At 36.3% G+C, this 23,393-nt stretch overlaps 1 protein-coding gene across 8 annotated transcripts in view; it reads left to right on the forward strand.

Annotated features, from left to right (window-relative positions):
• Positions 1-23,393, forward strand: part of DMD (dystrophin) — a 1,292,219-nt gene that overhangs the window by 1,089,247 nt on the left and 179,579 nt on the right. For all 8 annotated transcript variants that reach the window (XM_074604145.1, XM_074604126.1, XM_074604154.1 and 5 more), the window contains 2 exons: positions 7,343-7,463; positions 8,113-8,381. In XM_074604145.1, the coding sequence (XP_074460246.1) occupies positions 7,343-7,463; positions 8,113-8,381 (390 nt within the window). The remainder of the gene's footprint in view (positions 1-7,342; positions 7,464-8,112; positions 8,382-23,393) is intronic.

Genomic DNA, 23,393 nt, shown 5'->3' on the forward strand with positions numbered 1-23,393 from the left:
TGTGAGAAGAGAATATTCCAAAACCAGTGGTCGTCCTCTCAAAGCATTGTGCAGCATATATGTAACTTTCAGTTTGTGAAACTTGCCACAAAAGTTATTTTTCCTGAGGTTCCTAAATCTCAGATTTTATTGCTGAATGGAGAAATGTGAAATGGTACTATGAAATGAAATTTGATCTGGAATACTCTGTTTTCTCCATTCAGCAGTTAGCTGTATTACAAGTATTGCTCCAATAGATTGTTCTACTTTGTGCTGAAGGACACATTTGAGAACAAATAGTAAGAAGATTAAGTCTACAAAGAGAACATGACATATCTTGCTGCTTTAAGTTATTGGGAGCCCTGAGTTTGTGAGAAGTCTGGAAATATCCTGTACAGCCAGGCTTGGCTTTTGGCATAGGCATATAGGCATTTATCTACAGTACTAGGAGGAGCGGCAATATGGTTTCTCAAGGGCCTGTCTTTACGTAAAGGCCGAAAAAGCCAAAGAGAAGGATGAACAAAAACCATCTCACTGTCAGCGCACAATGCTTTTCTAAAATAATATAATGCTTTGCTGCAAGGGGCGGTTTGGTCACATGTCCTAGATCATCCTTCTGGAGAGGTGATGTGTAGGATGTGCCTTTTTCACAAAACTTAACTTGGGACTTCAAGAATTATCACAGAAACAGTGAGGCTAAAACATCCATGACTTTATGGGGCACCACTGTCACTTCTTGCCTTTCGCTCTATGAAAGTTAAGATATATGAAATGCCTGAAGTCTGTTCTAGCCTGCTGTCTATAGCAACTTCCATGAAGTAGTTTTAAAGCTCCTGCAGAACATTAGAATGAAAGAAACAATATAGATGTTGCATTAACTCAGCATGACATTGACTCAAACCCTTTATCCAAAACAAGTCTTGAGCCAAAGCAAGAATTAGAGAGGATTTGTGTAGAATTGTTACAACAAAACTTTTGTCATCTGAATAATATTTGAGTATTTGAAAACATTACCTTTCCTCCTAGATCGAAGAAATATTTTTTTTTTTTAATCTGGAGAAATTACTTCTCATAAAATTGTAATATTGTATATTGTTCTGCAAGCTATTCAAAATCTTCCAAGAATTCATCATAAAGGTGGCAAGACTTCAATGATGGACTGTGTGATCTGTCACTCACCAGTCAACTGAAGTATTTAAAACTTTTAGGGATGAGAAGTGTTGCGTAAAAGTAAGGTGTCATGGAAAGGTGCAAAATGACTTTACAAAATACATCTCCTTCTTCTCCTTTTTGATTATATTCTTTCCCACATGCAGATACATACAGACACAAATTTTTGGTTATCATGTCTAGTATCAAAGCTAGAACATTTTAGTTCCTTTTAGAAATATGGGTTCTTTCCTTTTCCAGTTCTGTGTCACTTCTGTAGTTTAAGATAAGGCCTTTCTAGTTGTAGGTATTCTGATTCCCCGTGGAAAAAAGAACAAAACATAATCCTTGAAATTAGGTTACCCTATCTGCTCTTCAAAGATCTCTTACAGAGAAGGAGGGAAAAATAATCAGTGCAGAACTCTGTCGGCTTCAGGTTGTCTTTGAAAAAAATCTATGTTTGCAGCTTGGAGTTTTTCTACTATATTTTTTCACCAGACACTAGGGACTTTCTGTTACTATAACAGTTGCTTTTAGAGAAGCAGACCTACAAAGGCAGTATCTGAATGAACAGCTTAGCTCATTTCTGAACATAAGAAAAATGCTTCTAAAAAGGCTTGCACCACAAATGTAGAAGTATCTAGCTTAAAATTGCACTGGAAAGCTGTTTTTTTCAAGAGTTTCAGGGTGTTGGATGTGAAATGGTAGAGTAGTTAAATTTTGGTCTTGAGAAAAAGAACCTGCTGATTGTTCATTTTGTTCTCCTGAATATCAGTTCTGGAAATCAGTCTTCAGTAAACAAGTTAAGTCTCTACCTGTTCTGACAAATCTTTTAAATGATACAAACCTCCAGCTTTGGTCTTCCTATATGAGTACAATGTCTTTCCTTCTGTGAAGAATTTTGTTTGCCAGGTAAAGCCAGAAGTGAACCCAGACAAGTTCTTCATTGGAGAAGAGAAGAGGCCTCAGCAGGGGAATGTTATTTATAAGCAGTTTAACTGATTGCCATTGAGAAATATCACGATGAACGCAAACACGATTTTATGCCTGAATCCTTTTTCTAAAGCAGCGTTACTACTGATTTTATTTTTTTTTTCCCCTCAAGAATGTAATTTAAAGGGAAAAGAACCATATTTAACCTTTCTATCTTTTAGAAGACCATCTGGAATACCTCAGACATTCATAGCAGAGATGAAAAGAAGTCGATTCTTATCAGAATGCTCCTGGTTGCCAAGATTGGCTTTAAAAATTTTAAGAGTAGGATTCAGATGAAAATTTTAAATGCTTGAACCTATGCCAGAGGAGAGCTTGAACTCAACGTGCGAAAAGAGATATCCACGCGTCAAAATAATTGTTGCATTATAAATGTGAGGTGCCTTTTAGACAAGGCAATTTGGAATTTATCCCAAATACACCCACATAACCGCTATTTGTTTGGACTTAAATATGTATCTAGTGGGTCATTTTGTTCGTTTTTGGCATCTGAAGAAATTGTTTCTGTGCCAAAGTCTTAGAATGTGGGTGTGTGGGATGTGTTAGTCAATAATAAAAAATACTGCTGTTCAACAAAACATCATTTCATTACCTTACAATTTTCTTTGCTTTACTAAGTGTCATAATAATGTTTTATTGAAATAATATTAATAACTGTGTACACGTTACTATTAATCTCTGTTAAGTAACTTAGGCATCATGCAGATAGCCAGCTTTTTTCTTTCATTCTTTTAAGAGTTTCCACATCTTCTGCATAGTGGTCTTATTATCAGCATCAATAGCATTATTAATATAGAAGTTAATTATTAACAATTCCATGGAAACTCATTCACTTGAGATCTATAGCAACGGTGCCTAACAAGGGCTACAATTCCTGCTTGAACACGATAACCTTTTCTGCTGGTGGCACATTTGATATCTACTTTTCAAAATTGAGGTCAAACCCCATTTTTAAAAAGCATTCTGGTTGGGAAACATCTTGAATTAATTTAACGATACTCTTTCTCTTTGAAATTCATTAAAAGGAAAAATATCTGGTTTTATAATAATAGAGATTAATGTTAGTTTTACTAATGGAACTCTCTTCTCATTATATTTTTATCTTTCAATTTAAACAATCTGTGTTTCTCCATCTAAAGAGATTTAAGGACACCCACCCATGAGGAAGTAGTGGAGGTCTGAGATAAGCTGATCAATATGTGCATTATTAAAACGGTGGACAGAATGCCATTACCGCTGTAGTGTTGATGACAAATAGAGATGCTTAAATAAAGTAGTTTACTTGTTTTTTTGTCAGGTCATACATTATGCACATTCGATTTCCTCTACAGTCACCACAAAGTGTGGAAGAAGTTAAGGAATTCAATGGAATTAGCCTAAAATCGTTAGCTGTAAATTAGACATTCATTTAGGCTAATTCTGCTTTCAATGATGGTCTGCTTATTATAAAGATGTATTTGTCAGCGCTCTAGATAGATAAATTCCTTTTCTTTTTTTTTTTTCCCCGAAAGAAGAGAAAGTGTCATCTCTTGCTACTTATGATTTTTATTGGTATTGTGTACACATTTCACAACAAAACTTTAATCAGAAAAGCTGGCTTTATCTTCATACAGTAAGAACATTTTTTGCAAAGGGATAGTATGAAATGAACATTCATTATTTTTAATGCTGTTTCTGTGCTACTGCTTCAGTCTCGTGGTTTTTTCATTCTCTCCCTTTTAAATTTCTTATACTGAAACATATTTTAACTCACTCGGTAGAAGTCTGCTGATCAAAACTAGGGAAGGCAAGAATTGTAAATAGATCTTAACAATGTAGTGTGTACTATTCTAAAACTCAAGATTTACAGACTATAATTGCGTCCACCAGCTCCAACATCCATAATGGAAAAGTTGGAAAAGAAAACTTCTAAAACATTGGCTCACTGTTTTCCTGTAATAAAAGACGAAGAGACTCCTTCCATTTGTCACTAAATACAAAATATACAAATTCAAAAAGTTGTCGTTAGCATTTCTCCATTGTCTTGAGAAGATAGATACAATGATTCCTGCTCATGCACTTTTTGGGGTGCACTATGCATATTTGATTATCTTGTCCTTGTTCTGTTGCACAAGAAATATTGGAGGAATGTGGTTTTAACCCTCTTTTGGAAATATAAAGCCACTAGGTGTATTTGTTTGGTATGGTTTTATGCAAAAGCAGTACAAGCTGAAAGAAGGTACTTTGTGTCCTTCTCATTTTTTGTACACGTACATAGCTATGGTTCCCCTGACTACAGCAGCAGCACTACTCCTTCCCAGATACATAGCTCAAAGGCATTTCTGGCTTTTAAATATCCTTTAAGTTGGTGTAGTTCTGTGCTTCCCTGGAATATCTGTGACTCCTTCCTGCCATTGGTGTGTGTGGGCAGAACAGACCTTTGTGCGTGAGCCTCCTGTTTTATTGGTTCAGGGCATACACATTTCTCGGAAATAATTTGGCTTTGAAGATTTTTTTGTAAAGCATATTGTATCTTTAAGCTGTTATAAAATTGTAATGTTTAAGAACCAATATGAATGTCACTTTTAACTTTATCAAATGAGAGCAAAGCACACAGTCCATGGGGGAACATTTTAAGTTATGCTACCTGCTGGCTTACTGAGGCTGCAGAGCTGCCACACTCTAGTGAGACAGAATGATGTGATGTGAGGTGAGCATGAAGGCTAATTAAAGGAATAGATTTTCCTCATTTGGAGGCATGAAAAAGCTTATTAGATTTCCTCTTTCCATTGCACTTCATGCAAGAGTCAAGCATAATTTATAAAAATTTCTTAACCTAAAAATGTTGAAGTTAAGGAGTTATAATCCTAGAGTGACCCCACACAGTTTTTGTGCAGAGCAATGTCCAGTGGTAGCTTACCTGTTAATATACAGTACTCTTCTTTGTTTGTGAAAATCAGTGTTGATTCTTCAGGGTCAACTTGATTGTTTAAAACATTTATCAATCACAGATATTAATAATATATTAACATATATTCCCCTATGATAGCAGATACACTCTGTGTAAGGATCCCAGTCCCATTGATGTCCATAACAAAATTAACATTTTTTAGTTTGTTGTTTCCTTCAGGAAAGCACACTTTGCTAAAGCATTTTCCTGATTCACGTTTACAAACCTTATGGTCAGTTCTTGACCACTTAATAAAAAGTTTTGTTATCGCTCTCTACAACTACCTGAAAGGAGGTTGTAGTGAGGTGGGGGTCGGTCTCTTCTCCCAAGTAACAGGCGAGAGGTCAAGAGGAAACAGCCTCAAGTTGTGCTGGGGGAGGTTTAGACTGGATATTAGGAAAAATTTTTACACTGAAAGGGTTATTAAGCATTGAAATGGGCTGCCCAGGGAGGTGGTTGAGGCACCATTCTTGGAGGTATTTCAAAGACGGGTAGACATAGTGCTTAGAGATATGGTTTAGTGATGGTTTTTGTCAGAATTCGGTTGATGGTTGGACTAGGTGATCTGAAAGGTCCCTTCCAACCTAGGCAATTCTATGATTCTATAGTTACAGTAGAATAATGTAGTTATTTCCTTAAGTTTACTTTCCTGAAATGTATTAGGAATTTTTTACCTGTGAGTGCTCATATTATAAACTGCAGGTGTGATTCTCATTATTAGTTCTGTTAGGTATTTCCTGTACAAAGCATTTAATATCAAACATAATTTGAAGTGTAATGAACTTTTAAATATTGAATTTATAGTATTTCGTAAGTTTGCAAGAAACCCAAATTTTGTTTAATAATTAATTTAACTGAATTAGTGAATTTATTATGTAAGACACCTATATAATGCCTGTGTTGTAAAAAGAATTTTCCCTGGGATAAAATATCTGTTTTCCACTCATGGCACGTGGAAGTAGTATTGTGTTTTGTGTTACCTTTTTGCAGTATTGTGTTTTGTGTTACATTGCACTATAATTATCTGCATATTTTACCTCTATGCTACTTGAAAACAGTGTGCATTCAGTATTATTTCAGAAATAGAGAAGAAAGTGTTGAAATAAAACAGCGGTAAGGACTATTTAGAGAAATTCAATACAACATGCAGAAGACCTAATACAATGTGCAACCCATAGGCAGGTTTCATCTGCATTTTTGTGTGGCGAACGTTTGGATTCATATTAATGGCATCTTAAATTCTCTTTAACCAAAAATAACCCCAAACAAAACAAAACAAATTGAGATATGTATACTTTCAGTAGCCTACCGAAACTTCAAATACCAACCTTGAGACTCTTACTCATGGTCATTTTAAAAGCAGGGAATAGAAGAGAGAGAGTAAAACAAGCTGTTGCTGGAGAAGGAAAAATGCAAATAGGAAAGAGGAAGAAAAGACAAGAAAAGCATGACAGGAAAGGAAGAGATAAAAGGGAGAAATACAGTTGATCTGAAAAGGAGTGACAGTACCACTGAGCAACGTTAAACATAAAGATATGTAAATTAATAATAAGTTCTGATTAAAACAAGTAGGAATTAACTGTTTCGTAAAGACTACTTCTGCCTGTTAATTTTTACTTGTGCATGCCTACCTCTAGGATAAATCATATTACTGAATTTTCACCTTGGCCTTGATTCTACATTTCAGAAATCTCAGTTCATGTAATTTTGAAAAAGATGCATCTACACCACTACTAGAAGAGAGAGTTACGATTTAATATATTGGAATTCTTTTTGTTACTAATGGTTACAGGTTAACGTGTCAATATACACAGGTCCTTCTTTTTTTTTTTTTTTTCCCTTATGATATAACAGTTGCCAGCAGCAGTAGCAAAGTGGTAGCTGTAAGACATATTGGATTTTCCTTTGCATTCTGGTAAATCTTGCTTTCAAGTACCATTAGCTATGCTGGTGTGGTCCAGTATAGAGCCAGCTGAAGACTCGTCCCTTGTAGCAAGGTTTTGGGGTTGACCCTGATGTTAAATCAGCAAGAGGGATCCCTCTCACAGTGAAAATTTGATTGGCAACCTTGGATACTTTGCAGCATGCTGAGAGTACATTTGCTCCTTTGAATGCAATGCGATTTCAGGTTAAGGAAAAGCTGGTTATCTCTTCTGCATGTTTTTGCAGCTACTGGTAATACACACATGGAAGCTGCTATTGAAAATTTTGTTCTTAAATTGACAAAAACAAGGGCTAGCACTAGGTATTTCATTATATATCCACTTACGATAATTTTGTTTCATCTCTCAGGCCTTCAAGAGGGAGCTGAAAACAAAAGAACCTGTTATCAGGAGTGCGCTTGAGACTGTGCGAATCTTCTTAGCAGAGCAGCCTGTGGAGGGACTGGAGAAGCTCTACCCAGAACCAAGAGGTAATTGAAGAAAGAAACAGTGATAACACATTGCTAGAAAGATCAGTGATGATCAGTGATGATTAAATAAATTCTGCCAGCCGCTGTGAAAGCATTCCTTTTACACTCCAAGCTGAATGTCAGCATTCATAAACTAAGCTAAAAATACAGATGAAAGAAACCCTTAACCATCCTTCTGAACACTGTGGCATTAAATAGACATGCATATTTACAAGCAGATTTTGAAACTGGCTTTAAACCTTCAGGACCTGTCTATAACTACAGGCCCATTTGAGGTCTGAAAGCTGCAATTTAACCTAAAATTCAACTTCTAGTCTCAGTACAAAATCCACTCAATTGCAGCAAAAGATTCAGCATGTTTATTATTTATGTATGTGACGAATTATTTTGATGAATGAGGACACACTTAATAAACATACAGCTATACCTCGCGTGTTTATGTACTTAAATGCATATTTTGGTGATCTGTATGATTTCAAGATTTAAATTTGTTAAGAGATTTTCAAATGAGAATACATTAATAAAATACATTTCACAGGTGTCTTTGGTTATGAATAGTTTCTTACTGAGCTTTCAGCTGACCTAGATGACAATTACTTTTCTTCTAAGACAAAATATGTCTTAAAAGCCTCTTGACTTTCACATTTAGAGCTGTCACCTGAGGAAAGGGCCCAGAATGTCACTAAGCTTCTCCAAAGGCAAGCTGATGAGGTCAGAACTGAGTGGGATAAGCTGAATCTACAGTCTGCTGATTGGCAAAAGAAGATAGATGATGCTCTTGAAAGACTGCAGGGCCTTCAAGACGCAGTGGATGAACTGGACCTGAAACTACGCCAGGCTGAGGTGTTCAAGGCATCCTGGCAGCCAGTGGGGGATCTGCTAATTGACTCTCTGCAGGATCACTTAGAAAAAGTCAAGGTATGTATCAGTATATCAGTATTTCTGAGTGTAAAATAATTGTCTTGTTCATTGTGTGAGTCCCCAAATCAGGAATTATTTTCTAAAATGAGTAATCGATAGTTTTATATCGTAGTGATTTGCACTTTTTAAAAAAAAGGAAGTACATATAAAGAGTTTTATAATTTTTGCAATTAAAATGGAATCGAATCAACATTGAGAATGTATGTTGCTAACATGGGTAAAAAGCACTACAGGATAGTGTAAATATCCTCAGCACACTCACCGTTCACTCAGGAGGTGCAGAGTTAACATTAAAGAAAGCAAAATAGAATAGATAGAATATATGATTGAAGTCTAGAAAATTAATTCTGTTCTTTACTGTGCTTCTGTAAGTACGATGAGTACATAATTGCGTCTATACTTGTAAAGTAGAATTTAAATAATTTGAAGTATATGGGTTTGTTGTTTTGTCATGATGGTGGCATGTGCTATCTGTCTTGTTTGATAACCAGGCCTCGTAACATAAGATAGTTTAAAAAAAAACCAACAACCCTGGAAAAACTGTCATTATTTTCTATAACTTCATGCTTATCTGCTTTCAAGTGTTGTTTCATAAAGTCATTGCTTATTGAGAAACTCATGGGGACTTGTCTTCTTTCAGCATGACTGCCATGGCCAGACTTTAGAAATACTACAGGATTGCTTCAGCTAGAGCACAACAGAGGCAGTTGCCATTTTGATAAGAACAAAGTGCATCTGTTCCGTTCACATAAATGGGACTCATCAGTCATTCTGAAAGAGACCTGAGCTGACTGTTGTTTTCTCTAGTAGAACATTAGGAACTAATGAAGAGGAAATAGAATGATTAATGGCAAGAAAAAATGCCTTTAAAAATCAAATGTAGTTTATAAAAAAAAAAAAAAAAAAGTCCATGAGTTTTAATCCCACAGAAAGTTTAATGAGTGTCCTGTACAAATATTATACAAGCAAAATGAAGCACCTACTAGCTGATCAACAGTTAGCTGCAAAATTTGTTTAGCTTCATTCAAATTCATTAATGAACAGAAGAGATGTATTTATAAATTCTCAGAAAGTGCCTCGCTGTGGTTTTTTTTGTGATTTTGAACAAGATATTCTGAACAGAAACACTGAATCCCTGGTATTACTGGAAAACAAAGCAAGTCACGTAATTCTAAAGCTGTGACCGTAACTGTTAACTCCATAATTATAGTGCTGAATCCCATTACAGTTTAAAAAAAAAATAATAATCCCTCCTAAAGGACATAATGAAATTCTAATAACAGCCATGAGTAAACAAAAATCTTAACTCCTATGAAAATCCAGAGGTACTGTCAATTGGCAGATGGCTGCTTATTCCTTATGAAGTCTTAATATTAGAGCCAGACAGAAACCAAGACTTCTGTTTCAAGGTTTAAAATTCAATGCTACAACCTACCCTGATTTTTATCTCATTTGTACCATATTTACTTAAAATATTTATGAATATAGGCTATCATAAGACCATACTGTAAAATTATCAGCTAAATGATAAATGAAAAAAACATACAGAATAGATTCGTACCCTTATAAGCTATAACCTTTCATTTTGTGTATGGCAATTATAGTCTGCTAGGTGCACGCAAATGGTGATGTTGTGCTTTCAGCACCTTCTAAGTGACCATAATTAGCTTAGGTAATATAAGAACACAATAGGCCAAAAAAATGAATAATATAAACTGTGTGAGGAGTACACTAATTGTCTGAAAATGTGCTATTTAGAATGTATGTATTGCTCTAACGAAATGTAATTCCAACATAGATACTGAAGACAAATGCACGTACTAACTAGGCAATGTAAGTGTGTTTGTGAAATTAATAACTACCAAGAAACCTACAACTGTGTCTGCAATTTGAAGGTCTACATAAATCTGTATGTCTGTAGGTTTTGTAGGTTTTTACCTCGGTTAATCGTATTTATGGCATACATAGTTTTTCTTGGAGTGAAATCTGTTTTAGAAAAGTGGTAAAGCAAGACCAATAATTTAAGTAGCCCTAAAATAGAGCATGTAGATCCTTAAGAAGTTTTCAAGTTTGCATTTGTCACATGCGAACTGGCTAGACTGTAGAAACTTTGATCTAATCCTTTATATCCTCAGCATATCTACCTAAAGTGTACAAATATTTAACATATACTCACAATGCCAGCCTCAATTGCTGGGATTAATTTTTCAAAGCTAGAAAAAGATGATTTAATGTAAATATATTATCTGTGACAGGAGCAATAAGACATGATTTAAGCCCATTTTTATATTGAATATATTTGTTGGATAATAAGTTCATTTCTGACCTTGTCTTGATAAGTTTAGATGTAACCTTTATTACTATCTCAGTAATAACGATCAAATTTAGTAAGTTTTTCTTCCCCCCATCCCTCCTATTTTGTTTAAATGAAACCCAAACAATTGCGAAGCTTTCTTTTGGTGTGTTTCATTTTCACAACTATCAAAGATGTAAGAGAAAGATTCTATTTTGCCTGCTTTTGTACAAGAAATTAAAGCAAATCTAGACCTTTCTACAAAACGTAATGCATATTTATTTTCTTCGTAAGACTTTAACAACTACATAAAATAAACTTTCAATAACAGTATTATATTCATAGTTACTAGTAAACAAAATTGTTGCTTTCAGAGGAAATTAGTTACTAAAAGAATTGCTAGTCTAATGCCTGAAATTCTTAATAAAATTAAGAAAGCTAATATGGGAATATTTACTAAAAAGAGTATGTGGAATTGACTCAAAGCATTAGCCAGGTAAGCAGCAGTGTCTACTTTGCATGTGCTGCAGAAATAAGAGCATCATTCCTAGTCTAAAGTGGAAGTCCAGTGGTGGGAAGGCTGAAGGGCCAAGAGAGATTTCTGGTAGAGTAATCCCCCAAAATGCTGTATGCATATGAGAATGGAAATGGAAAATTAGTTAAACCTGTTATGTAATTTCTAATGTGCAATTTTAAAACTTACCTTATACTATTCAAGATTGGGAGAATCACTGAAACATTTGACTCAACTCTGCAGATTTTAGATGACTTTGATGGCTGTTATTTGGGCTGTATAAGCTGGTTTAACGCATGCCCGGTTACTACTGTTTTCTTCTGTTACCCTTAGTAATTGATTCAGTTAAATGTTAAGTACTTTTCTATTGAAAATGTTTTAATTAATAGGTAAATTTGTTGAAGAAGACACCAGTTATTTAGCCTTCAGCTAAAAGTTATTAATAAACAATATTCTTTATAAATTATTTTATCAGCCAAACATTATCAAATCGATACATTATACATCTCTCTTCCTTGCTTTGTCTTTTATAATGTGTATCACAATGACTGATGATATTACAGTGTGAGGGAGTGATTACTGTCTATACATCTAAGCACCTTCTGAGCAGATCTTCAAAATATCGGTCACATGTGATTGCATTTCTTGCAAATCCTGCTCCTAATCGGGATCACAGTAGCCTTCGGAAACCTAATCTGATGAATAACTTCCTAGGGAATGAGTTTACCCAGTGCCATTTGTCTCAGTTCTCTTTAGCTATAGTTGCTAGAGCAATTAAGGTCGTGGCGTAACGTTGAACTCACACAAAATAACTGATCCTTGGTCGGTACCAATGGATTATTGGTACAGATCCTTGGTGGTCTGTATTAATGTACCAATTGGTATTCATCTCTGATTCTGAGGACAAGAGATAAATAATTTTACGTACCTCCCCCAAAGAACACAACCTGGACTACAGATGACCTAGAATCAAAATATTGTCAGACTTCTCTCCTTCTCTGTCCTCTGTTATCCTCCCTTTTTTCTTCTCTCATCTGGGTGATCTTGTCTGCAGACTGAAATAAAACTTACTTTCTTAATAACACATATTCTTTCTCTCTTCCAAGCATACCTTTCTGTTCATTAAAATCTAAACTACCACTCAACTGTCTTAAATTCAGTTCAAACCCAAATAAATCTATTAAATGTCTCCTAGTATCTGTTGGCTGATCATTTTGATTGTAGCTTGGATCATAGTTTAGGCATGACCTGGGATTTCTACTTCTTTCTGCAGCAAATCCAACAGATGCTTTCTCCTTGCGATTACTAACAATTTTTTCTCCTCGTCAGAATGTCTGGAACACTTAGGGTCACATGAGACCATCACTCAGTTTTTATATTTTGCTATTCCTTGATACATGCAGTCATACCTGCCTCACCCATTCGGTATCTTATTCAAAGAGCCAGTCCAGGAATTGGTAGCAGAACCACCTTTCCTTTCTTTCTCCCCAAAAGACTCTCCTTTGCTCTATACCAGCCAAAACCTTGATAGTGGTTGTGCCGCTAGTGCAACAATCCGTACATGTCATGCTGATACCTTCTCACTGTTCTGATCTTGTCTGTAGACATCTGCAGAGAAATACTAAGAGGAATGAATGCTGTTGAGTATTCAGAAGTGTACCCTTAGGAAGTTTTAGATTTGTATATTTTTGTATACTTTACACTCTGAAAAATTCTTTTTTAAACTAGAGGCCGCTATTTTGGAATGTTGTGCACAGAATTTTGTGACTGAGAAGGCAATTGAATTTTGGCGGTGTGGTTTATCTGTTACTAAAGGTAGTTCAGCCACTCCAAGGTACTTACGAAAGCACAATACTTTCTCATGGCAGTGGTATTCTACCGTATTGCTAGTGGCGTGTAGCTGCTTCAGTTTTCTGTCAGAGACAACCCTGTATGTCTACACTCAACACTGTCTAAAACAGCAGAGCCTCTAGATTCCATGGAGGATACAACTCCTTTCTTTTTTTTTTTTCTTTTTTAACCACTGCAAAATAATAATAATAAAAAATAATCAAGAACAGGCAGTAGTGTCTGTGGTTTCTCTAGTTCAAAATAGAAGTGTATATCTCAAGAACACCTGCCAAATAAAAGCTGAATTGTGTAGCCCTATATTCAATTAACCCCATTCTGTTATAGAATGATTTGTTCTCCTTCATTGTCACATAAAGAGAGCACCTTGACTCAATATGGTGATTTTAACTGTAAAAAGTAGAACAGAATTTAGTGACATAAGTAATTTCCTGTGAGCAATTTTCATGGAAGTCTTAATCTTGCTTCTTAAGAACTGCGTGTTGTTCTTGCAGATTCACTTTTACAGTTACAAATAAGGCAGTTGCATGGGAAGACTCTGAACTTTGAATATATATTATGAATTTTAATATATTTAATGTAACAAGTGTATTGACAAAGGCTGTAAGAATCCTTTTAAATTCTTTTGTCACAGCCTATTTACAATTTTAATACAATTTCTATTCATTATTTTCTACAAAATCGCGAAACAAAAGCCAATGAGAAATTCACATGAGTACTGCATAAGTAACCCTTTTTTTCTGAGAGGTCAGGCCTGAATTATATGCTGTTTAATTCAGAATTTCTTTGGCATAATTGACAGTTGTAGCCAATTGTATGTTACTGACAAATGTTCACTGGGAAGAGTCCACCTGAAACTTCTTTCTAATCTGTAAACTGAACAGAGTTTGCAATTATGCATACATCAGAAATGAACTGATCTGCTCATCATCTACTCTGAAATTACTTTCTGTGTGCACTCAATCCTTTTGTCCCTTGTCATCTCTTTTCTAAATGAGACAGAAAGTAAGACAACCCCTTAAGATAATTATCTAAATATCAGTTGTCTTCCTATGTGGCCATAGAAAGAAAAGAAATAGATTTGGCAAAGTTAAAATAACATATTATTACAAACACTCCGATACTAAATCAGCAACCTCAATTACTCGACAATGAATGATCATAGGCAGTTCATTAAAAAAAAACAAAAAAAAAACAAACCAAACAAACAGCAAAACACCTTATATATTCTTCTGTACTTCATTTTGGTACTGTTGAGCTACCGCTGTGCTGAAAAGAGATATTTCAGAAAAGTGGACTCTTACAGCACTATTTTGAGGAAATTGTGCTGACAGCTTCCCACAATGGAGAATCTGAGAGCAAAGCAAGTTGTTGAATTTCTAATTTTTGTTCTCCTTCCTAGGAAAAAAAAATTCTCCCAAATTATTTGAGATGTTTAGGTAATGGATAATTTTCTATCCTTCCTGAAGAAGGAATGGTTTTTGTAAGGAATTAGCAGGGGTCACATACAAGAAAATGAATGAATGACACGTAAACCCAAGACAAAGGTCCACATTCATCCCCTCCTAGCAATTAAGCTGTATACTGGACATGAAGAAATCAGTTTTAAATAAAACCATAGAAACTATGCAAGAAATAATTACCTGGAAGACGTATTGAATAACCAGAATTTCCAAACAGCTAGATATTGATGGCATTACTAGATCCATTTAAAGCAAATTGGGATCATATTGTAATGTGATGCCTATGCTCCTGTAATTTCTTGCTAGCATAAAATAAAGCTATGCATTAAGTTCAGCTGGCAGAGCTCGTGCCGTCCAGTCTGCAAAGTAAAATGCTACATATACAGCAACTTTTGAAATCTTTCTAATTCCCCTTCTTTACTGAAAGTGCCTAGCTGTCTTCCTTGAAAAAACAAACAAACAAAGAAAAAGACCAAAACAACCCATGCAACAACAAAAGACAATATTTATTTTTCATGGGGAAGTCTGAATTTATATCAGCAAACAGCAAATTACTGCTATTTGGAAGTAAATTAACTTGCCTGGTATTCTGAACAAACTTACTTTTGTTCTACATGAACACGTAATTTTTTTACATTGCCTAGATATCTTCCTGCGTTATTCCAAGCCCAACCCCTTTTTTGCTTCAGATTTCTACCATGTGTAATGACTGGGGTTTTTCATGTGCAACACTGGTTGGTTTCATTGCTGCTACAGAAATTTGAGGAGAAAATTTCTATTGAGCAGATTTTGCAGGAGGCAAGCCTACTGAAGTAAGTATTGTTTCAACAGTTTCCGTACTCATAGACTAGGCTGTATTTCGACCATTTACAAGCATTACTCCCTACCATAGCTATACTCCCTGTTATTCTTAGATTTTAAAACACGAAAAATACTAAAGCATTCCATATACAGAATTCTAGAATATGAATTAAGTTTTGATTATGTATTTTTAAATTCTTTGTACAATTAAAAGATGACAGCATCCATTGGTTGACCGCTGCATAGGAAACTATTTGCCTGGAGTGTAGGAGATAGAGGTGTCAATGTTGGCTTCAGACTACAACTGAAGTAATTACTGTTACAAATTCTTCTCAAGTTTACCATTTCATACATACATCATTCTGTGGTAGAATCATGCAGTTATTATGATGTCTCCTTAGACTTCTTTGAAACATATGTACATTTTTTTCAGTTTATTTTGAAGCCAGCTGTCACCACCAAAGTCTATAATCAATCTGAATTAAATCTCTTAATAAGTTCTGTGATTTTTAAAAACTCATTCATACAGAGTAGCCATTTTCTCCTAATTCATTTGCCAGCTTTCCAAAACACAAAAAATCATCCCTGAGAAAATTAGAGATGACCTCTATAAACAGCTTTCGTAGATGTGAAATATTTGTAGACTAGAGATTGTTCTAAGTAAGATACTATAAAAGGGGAATGATCTAATGGCATTCTAGGGGACTTTAAGGTTTTAAACATAAATACAGTCAATAAAAACAGAATTTACAAAATGGCAAAAACTCTTCCACAGCTGCTTTAATTCTAATTATATTAAAGCATCCGTAGAGTATATCAGAACATAATAAACTTTATTTTAAAATAAACCAAAACCATATTTAAATTCACTGGAACACTTTGACATCCTACACATGTCCTTACTATATAGAATATTTTTGTAAATTTAAAACTCTGTGGACTTATCTATAATGAAAGCAATGGTTGAAGTTTGTTGAATTTGTTAACGGGTCAACTTTCAGGATGCTGTAAAACATCAAAGACACTTCCGCTGACTGCATTACGTAATTGGTCATGCAGGCAGGTATCTTGTTTTTACCTTTTCTTTCAAAGGTAGTTTTATACAACAGAGAATTTAGTAGGGTTGTTTGGTTGTCACTATTGGAGGCAACTTTTAATTTTCTAAGGCTTGTTTGAAATATGAAATTGGGTTAAAAACCATGGAGTGCTTCATCATGTAGTTGTACCAGCTGAAGTTAGTTCTGCTATGCTTCTTAGCTTGTACAAGATGAAAGTTACTCAGTTGTGTCCTGTGGTCTCTTAATCTCATTTTAACAGCTTATGAATGAATTTATTTTCTCACATGAAAAGAAGTATAATCGCAAGTGGTTATTTAATATGTAATAGTCAGGTATTTGAAACTGATACAAATTTAATCTAAAAGTCTTATCTGATTTATGTTGTTGCTGTGTAATCAGTCACATAAGATTGGAGAGTTTGTTATGGCAATAACTATGACCATAGCCAGTATGTAAGCCCATTTTAAATACCTGAAACAAACGGTCATTCCTTCTGCTGACTCCTTCTGCAATTAACTATATATTTCTGATCTCATATTAAGATGCTACCATTTTAGTTATAGTGAATGTTTTATGGAGACTAGATTACATAGGGTTTTTTGTCTATATCAAACTACATATTTTTAAGGAGTGACTACAAAATCATTTTCACATAAGGATAATAAGAAAATGATGAGCAGGCAGAGAAGTGAAATCTTAGAGCAGCCTTTTAAAACTAAGACTGCTCTTGACCATACTGCTTATTGGGAAATAGTAACATAATTGACATACAGAAACATTAATTCTGTTAACAAAGAGTAAGCAAATAATGGCTATTCTTTGATTAACTTTTTGGGGAGTCAGAACAACTAGTGTGAGAAACAGCCTCTTGTAGACCATTTTGTGAAAGAACCAGCACCTGGTAAAGAGCTGCATGAGATTTCACCCGCTTTGCACCAGATTTGTGTTAATTGTAGTAACACAATTATTAATAGAACAGATTGACTATTTTCTCTTTGATTAAGGACCCTTGGGTTAATACTGTTAACTTTTCCCTCACAGTAAGTGTAGAAAAATGCCTGAACTCTAAAGAAGAGAAAAAGCTGACCAGTAAAAAGTGGAAATCTTTTCTACCTCCAACCCAGTTTGGTAGAACATGCTATTATTAGATCAACTGATTTCATTTAGAGCCAAATTTTCCCTTGTGTGAACTCACCCTGCTGATTTCAGTGGGAGCTCAACATGCACATCTACAGGCAGAATTGGAGTTTTTAAGTATTGGTAATCTCTGATCTTGGTTTCTGATAGCCTGCTGAGAGAACTGGCTAGTACATGTATAAAGACTTGTCTGTCGTTTTATGCCTCTAAAGTTCAGAAATGAGGTCAGACCGGAACATTTTTAAGAGATTGTTCTTTATCAGTTTATCAGAAATAAGAATGTGACTTGAGCTTTTAGAAGGAGAAGTAAACGTTAAGGTCTAAGTACCTAAGTGGCATAGTTATTGCAGGGACTCTGGCATTTAACATAGCCTTTTGTTTTGTTTTTAGTTTGCCATATAAAACCAGCACATATAGATACCAGTCTGATGATCAAATATTAACATCCCTGAACGTGACATTAAATAAAAGATGCTTTTTAACTGTTAATGATTCTGTTCAAAAGTCTTCTTTCTCTAATAACTTGGAAATGTAAATATTTATCCAAGGAAAAAAGAGTACAATGCGAGTAACACTTTTCTTTTTACCATGGCACCATTTTATTCAGGCTTTCCTAAGTGAATGGGGCTCAGGGAGGTGCATGGCTAAAGGGAGAAGAATTATATCCAAGGAGTATTTGTAACAGAAATCTGATCTGCTATATATAGTCTGCTATTGAAACATTTCTCCGTAAAGCAAAAGGACATACCAGAAGTGAATATATAACCAGAGACATGTATGTTATGTGAGACACGAGAGGAGGGAAAAGAGGGGAGTGCTAGAAATTAATTTTAATGTTGTCGGCTTTCTGTGAGGAGGCATTTTTTTTCCATGAAGAGAAGTCTGCCAGTATTATGGCTTTAATAAAATCTTTTCTTAAAACATTGACTCTCCTATTCCTGGGAATGTATTCTGTTGTTGTAACTATCAAGTGTGCAGATTCTGTAATGATAATGTTACTATGACATGGGCAAATCAATGAGCAAAATAAAATCAGTTTATCAAGCTCATACGCTGGTTCCCAGTAATTACTTAGGGACTGGTTGAAGTAGGGAGTGCAATGAATGTTAGATTGCCTGGGATGTTTATCAGTGACCCATTGCGCTATACTTTTCTCATTTTAATCTTTATATATTTAAAGCCTAATGGAGTTTCATTTCATTTTTTGTCCAAGGTTAACCCGTAATAAAACCTTATAATTGCTGCTTAGCGCTTTTATAGTCCTTCTTATGTTCCAGATAGTATGAGTTAATTTTCTCAGCTTCTTTCTGAGACTGCAATAGAGGTAGTATTATCCCCAATTTACAAATAGGGCAATTGAATCAGTGACACTAATTTGTCCAGACAGCAATGCCACTCAAATTATTTTTATTCTGTTTAGCTTTTACCTGCAAATTGTTTTATTTTAGTTGGGTTCAATTATCCAGAGGATTAAGAATGACAATTTTCATCGGTTTCAGCAGGAGCCACAGCTTCCCAGAGCTGCAGCCTGCTCGGCAGCCTGCCACCCAGAAGGGTTTCAGCCTGAATGCCTGGGAAGGTGGGCGCTGCTCCTGGCACAGTTTCCCAGCCCGTGTCTGGTGCTGCTATAAAAACCCTCGACCTGTTTAATTTTTTAAGTTTTATTTAACTGTCTCCTTTTCAGCATTTTATTTTTGTGTTCTTTCTTCCTAAATTTGCTTAAAAGGTACGTTGTTCTTGCTTATGTTCTGCTAAAATCTGTTGTTAGAACCAAAATCCCTTCTCTGGCATTGTTGAAGGATGTTCTTATTAGACATAAGAAGTCTATGAATTTCCACCTCGAGATTTTGACCTGGGTTTTCACCCATGCCCACTCCTCACACATCATACAGTGGTGGTGAAAAGGTTAAGATGGGAATTACAATATTAATTCAAGGATTGTAAAACATAGCTTTCAGCAAAACACTTGAACAGTCCCTCTGACCTGCATTCTTCTGGAGGTTTGAGACTGGATGGGCTGTAATAACTCCTTTTAGCTGCTCTACGAAAAACCTTGTTACCCTTGCTAGAGGTAGTAATTATCAACTTCATGAGGTTAAACATTATGAAATATTCACATGGTAAATTTAAAGACATGTTGGTATATTGTAAGTAAGCATGATCTTCTGTGTTGGGGAGAGGAGCAAATAAATCATAGAATCATCAAATGGTTAGAGTTGGAAGGGACCTTAAAGATCATCTAGTTCCAACCCCCCTGCCCTGGGCAGGGACACCTCCCACTAGACCAGGCTGCTCAAAGCCCCATCCAGCCTGGCCTTGAGCACTTCCAGGGATGGGGCATCCACAGCTTCTCTGGGCAACCTGTTCCAGTGCCTCACCACCCTCACAGGAAAGAAGTTTTATTTTAAAATGGAAATAAAGATCTGTATATGCTTTTTGTTAAAAAAGACAGGAGGAGGTTTTGAAGCTTCTTGTCTGAATTGTTTTAATGTTGGTTGAGTGTCAGAATATGATCTGTGTTTAAGTAGTGTCTAAGCTACGCTTTTGTATGGCCGTGTGAGGAATCCATGTTTTTCCTCCTGAGGTACAGGGTCTGTCTGCTGATCAAGTATGGAAGCTTGAGGTGTTTTGTAGTATCATGGTAGAGCTGTTGCAATCTCTCTGGTTTAAACTGTTTTCATTATTGTCAGTGAAATACTACATTTGCCTTTAAAATATCATGCTGCCTTACAACACAATAGAGATTTACTTTGTAGTAACTGTTTTCTGAGGGCAAGGAGAACTCCTGTGAATCTCTATTGCCTGAAAGAGCTTTTGGTAAAGAACATGGGTTATTCAACCTTTAATGTTTGTGTATATCTAATATACATTGTTCAGCAGTGAACTAATAGAGACAGGCAATGTGTTGTTAATGGTTTAAAACCAGGTTTGACTGAGGCTCCACCGCCTGAGCATCTTTTCAAGTGCTTTTAGCTTTAATGATGCTGAATAAAACCATACTAAAGGACAAATTTTGTTTGTAAAAATTCCTTTATATTTTCTGTCCTTCATGTAGTGTGTGTTAGACTTTCAGATTACACTATGAAACGCTTCAAGTTACTTACAGTTCCTAGGCACTTCATCTCTTGATTGCCAGATGGTCTTCTTGGTTGCAAAGTAACTGAGTAACTAACTTTGATTATGTGGAAAAATTGGTGCAAAGAGTTTGTGAACACTTCAGCAGTGATGGGCTTTGCCATGTCATGGTTGTAGTTGTTCTAGCAGAGTGAATTACAGGCTAAATTTGCTCCTTTACATTTCCCCCTCCATGGAGGAGAACACAATTTCACAATAAATGGCAAGGCAGTAGCATAGACTGTATCTGTTCAAGGATCATAAAAATGCATATTAACTGTTGATCTAAAAAAATAAATAAATCAAGAATTCATAGGAACAGTGATATGTGTTTCAGGATATGTGCTTCCATTTATTAGCGTGCTTCTGTTTACTAAGTTAGACATCCTAATAATTGCTACAAATCATAGCTTTTTCCCTGGAAAGCTCAGAATAGAAGAAAACTGATATCTGGCATTAGTTAATTTTTCATTTGTTCTATTCAAATTTTAAAATCCTTATTTTTAAGGAAGTACTAAGTTAGTCTTCCAAATTGTAGGAAATAATTTTTGAAAAATTTAATGTTTTATCAGATTCAGAAATCTGGAATTCAGTAATGGGATAGGAATTAAAAGGCATTTGATTTTCTTTCTCCCCTGATGTCGTCTGTTTGAACTATTTTTATCCCAGAGGAGGATTTATATTCTACTCTAGTGCATTCTTGCTTGGTCATTTCTGAGTTTATAAAAATATATAGGATGGAAAATCAAATCAGCTAAAATCCATTTTGTTTCAACACTGACTGTCCCCAGGAGCACTAGAATCAAATAAAAATACAGTGTGAGTTTGAAAGGAAGCTAAGTGTAGCATATTGAGCTAGCAGCTGACAATCCCAGGCTCCACTGAAATTTGAATCAGGATACACTAAACCCATCAGAGAAGAAACAGACTCATTTTGAATGAAAAAGATGGAGACTGTTAAACTGTCCTGGGTAGAGTGTGTCAGTTTGTTCTACCTTGTACAGTTTTAAATATAAAACCTGAAGATGGGCTTTGGCCCATGAATGCTTCTCCACTTGGACACTAAGGGAGCTGAGGTAGAGAAATGTCAGCGTGGGGAACCTGCTGTGGCCCAGGTATAAGACGGCCTCTCCTCACTGTGCAAATGGAGCCTGCTCTGATTTAGCTGCAGCTGCTGCTGGTGTAACCTGCCCCTCCATCTCATATTTTCATCATGGTGCCAGGTGTCCTTTTCTGTCTCTTTCACTAGTTACAAGACTTGAGGTTTAACACAGACCTGTGCTAGCAGGAGACTCTTCTATATAAGGGAATTCTTAAAGAAAATGCCAAACTGGCATGAGGCCACTGCCCTGTATAAGTGCCACTCACAGACCGGGGAAACAGACTTTCTTTGTAGGCAGTTGGCCTTTTCTTGAAATCTGCTTCTGATTAAGTGTCATAAACATCCATGGTGGAACACATAAGGGGATGGACTATTCACGCTCATAATTTTGGACATACGTAAGTCCTGATGGGATGCAGCTACGAGTGCTGAATGAGTTGGCAGATGTTGTTGCAAGGCCACTCTCAATTGTTTTCAAAAGGTCATGGCAGCTGGGAGAGGTTCCTGAAGACTGGAAGGGAGCAAGTGTCACTCTTACCTCAAGAAGGGCAGGAAGGAGGACCCAGGGAACTACAGCTCAGTCGGCCTCACCTCAGTCCCTGGGAAGATGATGGAGAAGCTAATCCTTGAAACCACCTCCAGGCACGTGAAGGACAAGAAAGTTCCGTTAGATATACGTCACTAGTGGGGTATCACAGGGGTTGGTACTGGTTCAATACCATTTAACATCTGCATTAGTGAACTGGACCCTGGGACAGAGCATACGCTCAGTAAGTATAGAGATGATACAAAAATGGGAGGAACAGCCAATATACCAGATGGTTGTGCTCCCATTCAGAGGGACCCTGACAGGATGGAGAATTATACCGAGAGGAATCTCATGAAGTTCAGCAAGGAGAAATGCCAAGTCCCGTGTCCTGGGAGAAATAGCCTCAAGCAACAGTATACACTGGGGGCCAGCTGGCCATAAAACAGTTCTGCAGAGAAGGGCCTTGGGGTCCTGGTAGCCAAAAAGCTGACCGTAAACCAGAAATACACCATCATGGCAAAGAAGGTCAATGGCATCCTGGGGTGCATTAGGAAAAGCATTGCCAGCAGGTTGAGGGAGGTGATCTTTCCTGGCTGCTCAGCCCTGGTGAGGCCATATCTGGAGTGCTGGGTCCAGATTTGGGCTGCCCAGTACAAGAGAGATACGGACTTAACTGGATCAAGTCCAGTGCAGGGCCCCAAATATGGTTACAGGACAGAAGCATCTTTCCTGTGAGGAGAGGCTGAGAGAACTGGAACTGCTCAGCCTTAAGAAAAGGTGGCTCAGGGTCTTATCAACATGTATAAACACCTGACGGGAGGGAATGAAGAAGAGGAAGATGGACTCTTCTCAGTACTGTCCATCAACAGAGCAAGAGGCAATGAGCACAAATTAAAAAACATGATGTTCCATCTGATTAAAAGAAGACACCTGTGGGTGGTCAAACACCAAAACAGATTTCCCAGAGAGGCCATGGAGTCTCCATCCTTGGAGATATTCAAAACCTGGCTGGATGTGGTCCTGGGAAACCTGCTTGTCAGTGACCCTGCTCTGAGCAGAGGGACTGGACTAGGTGATCTCAAGAGGTGCCTTCCAACTTCAGTCATTCTGTGATTCTGTGTTTCTGCAATAGCGATGTTAACTCTATTTT

The sequence above is a fragment of the Larus michahellis genome, chromosome 1 (genome assembly GCF_964199755.1).
Source record: "Larus michahellis chromosome 1, bLarMic1.1, whole genome shotgun sequence".
Taxonomy (NCBI): Eukaryota; Metazoa; Chordata; class Aves; order Charadriiformes; family Laridae; genus Larus; species Larus michahellis.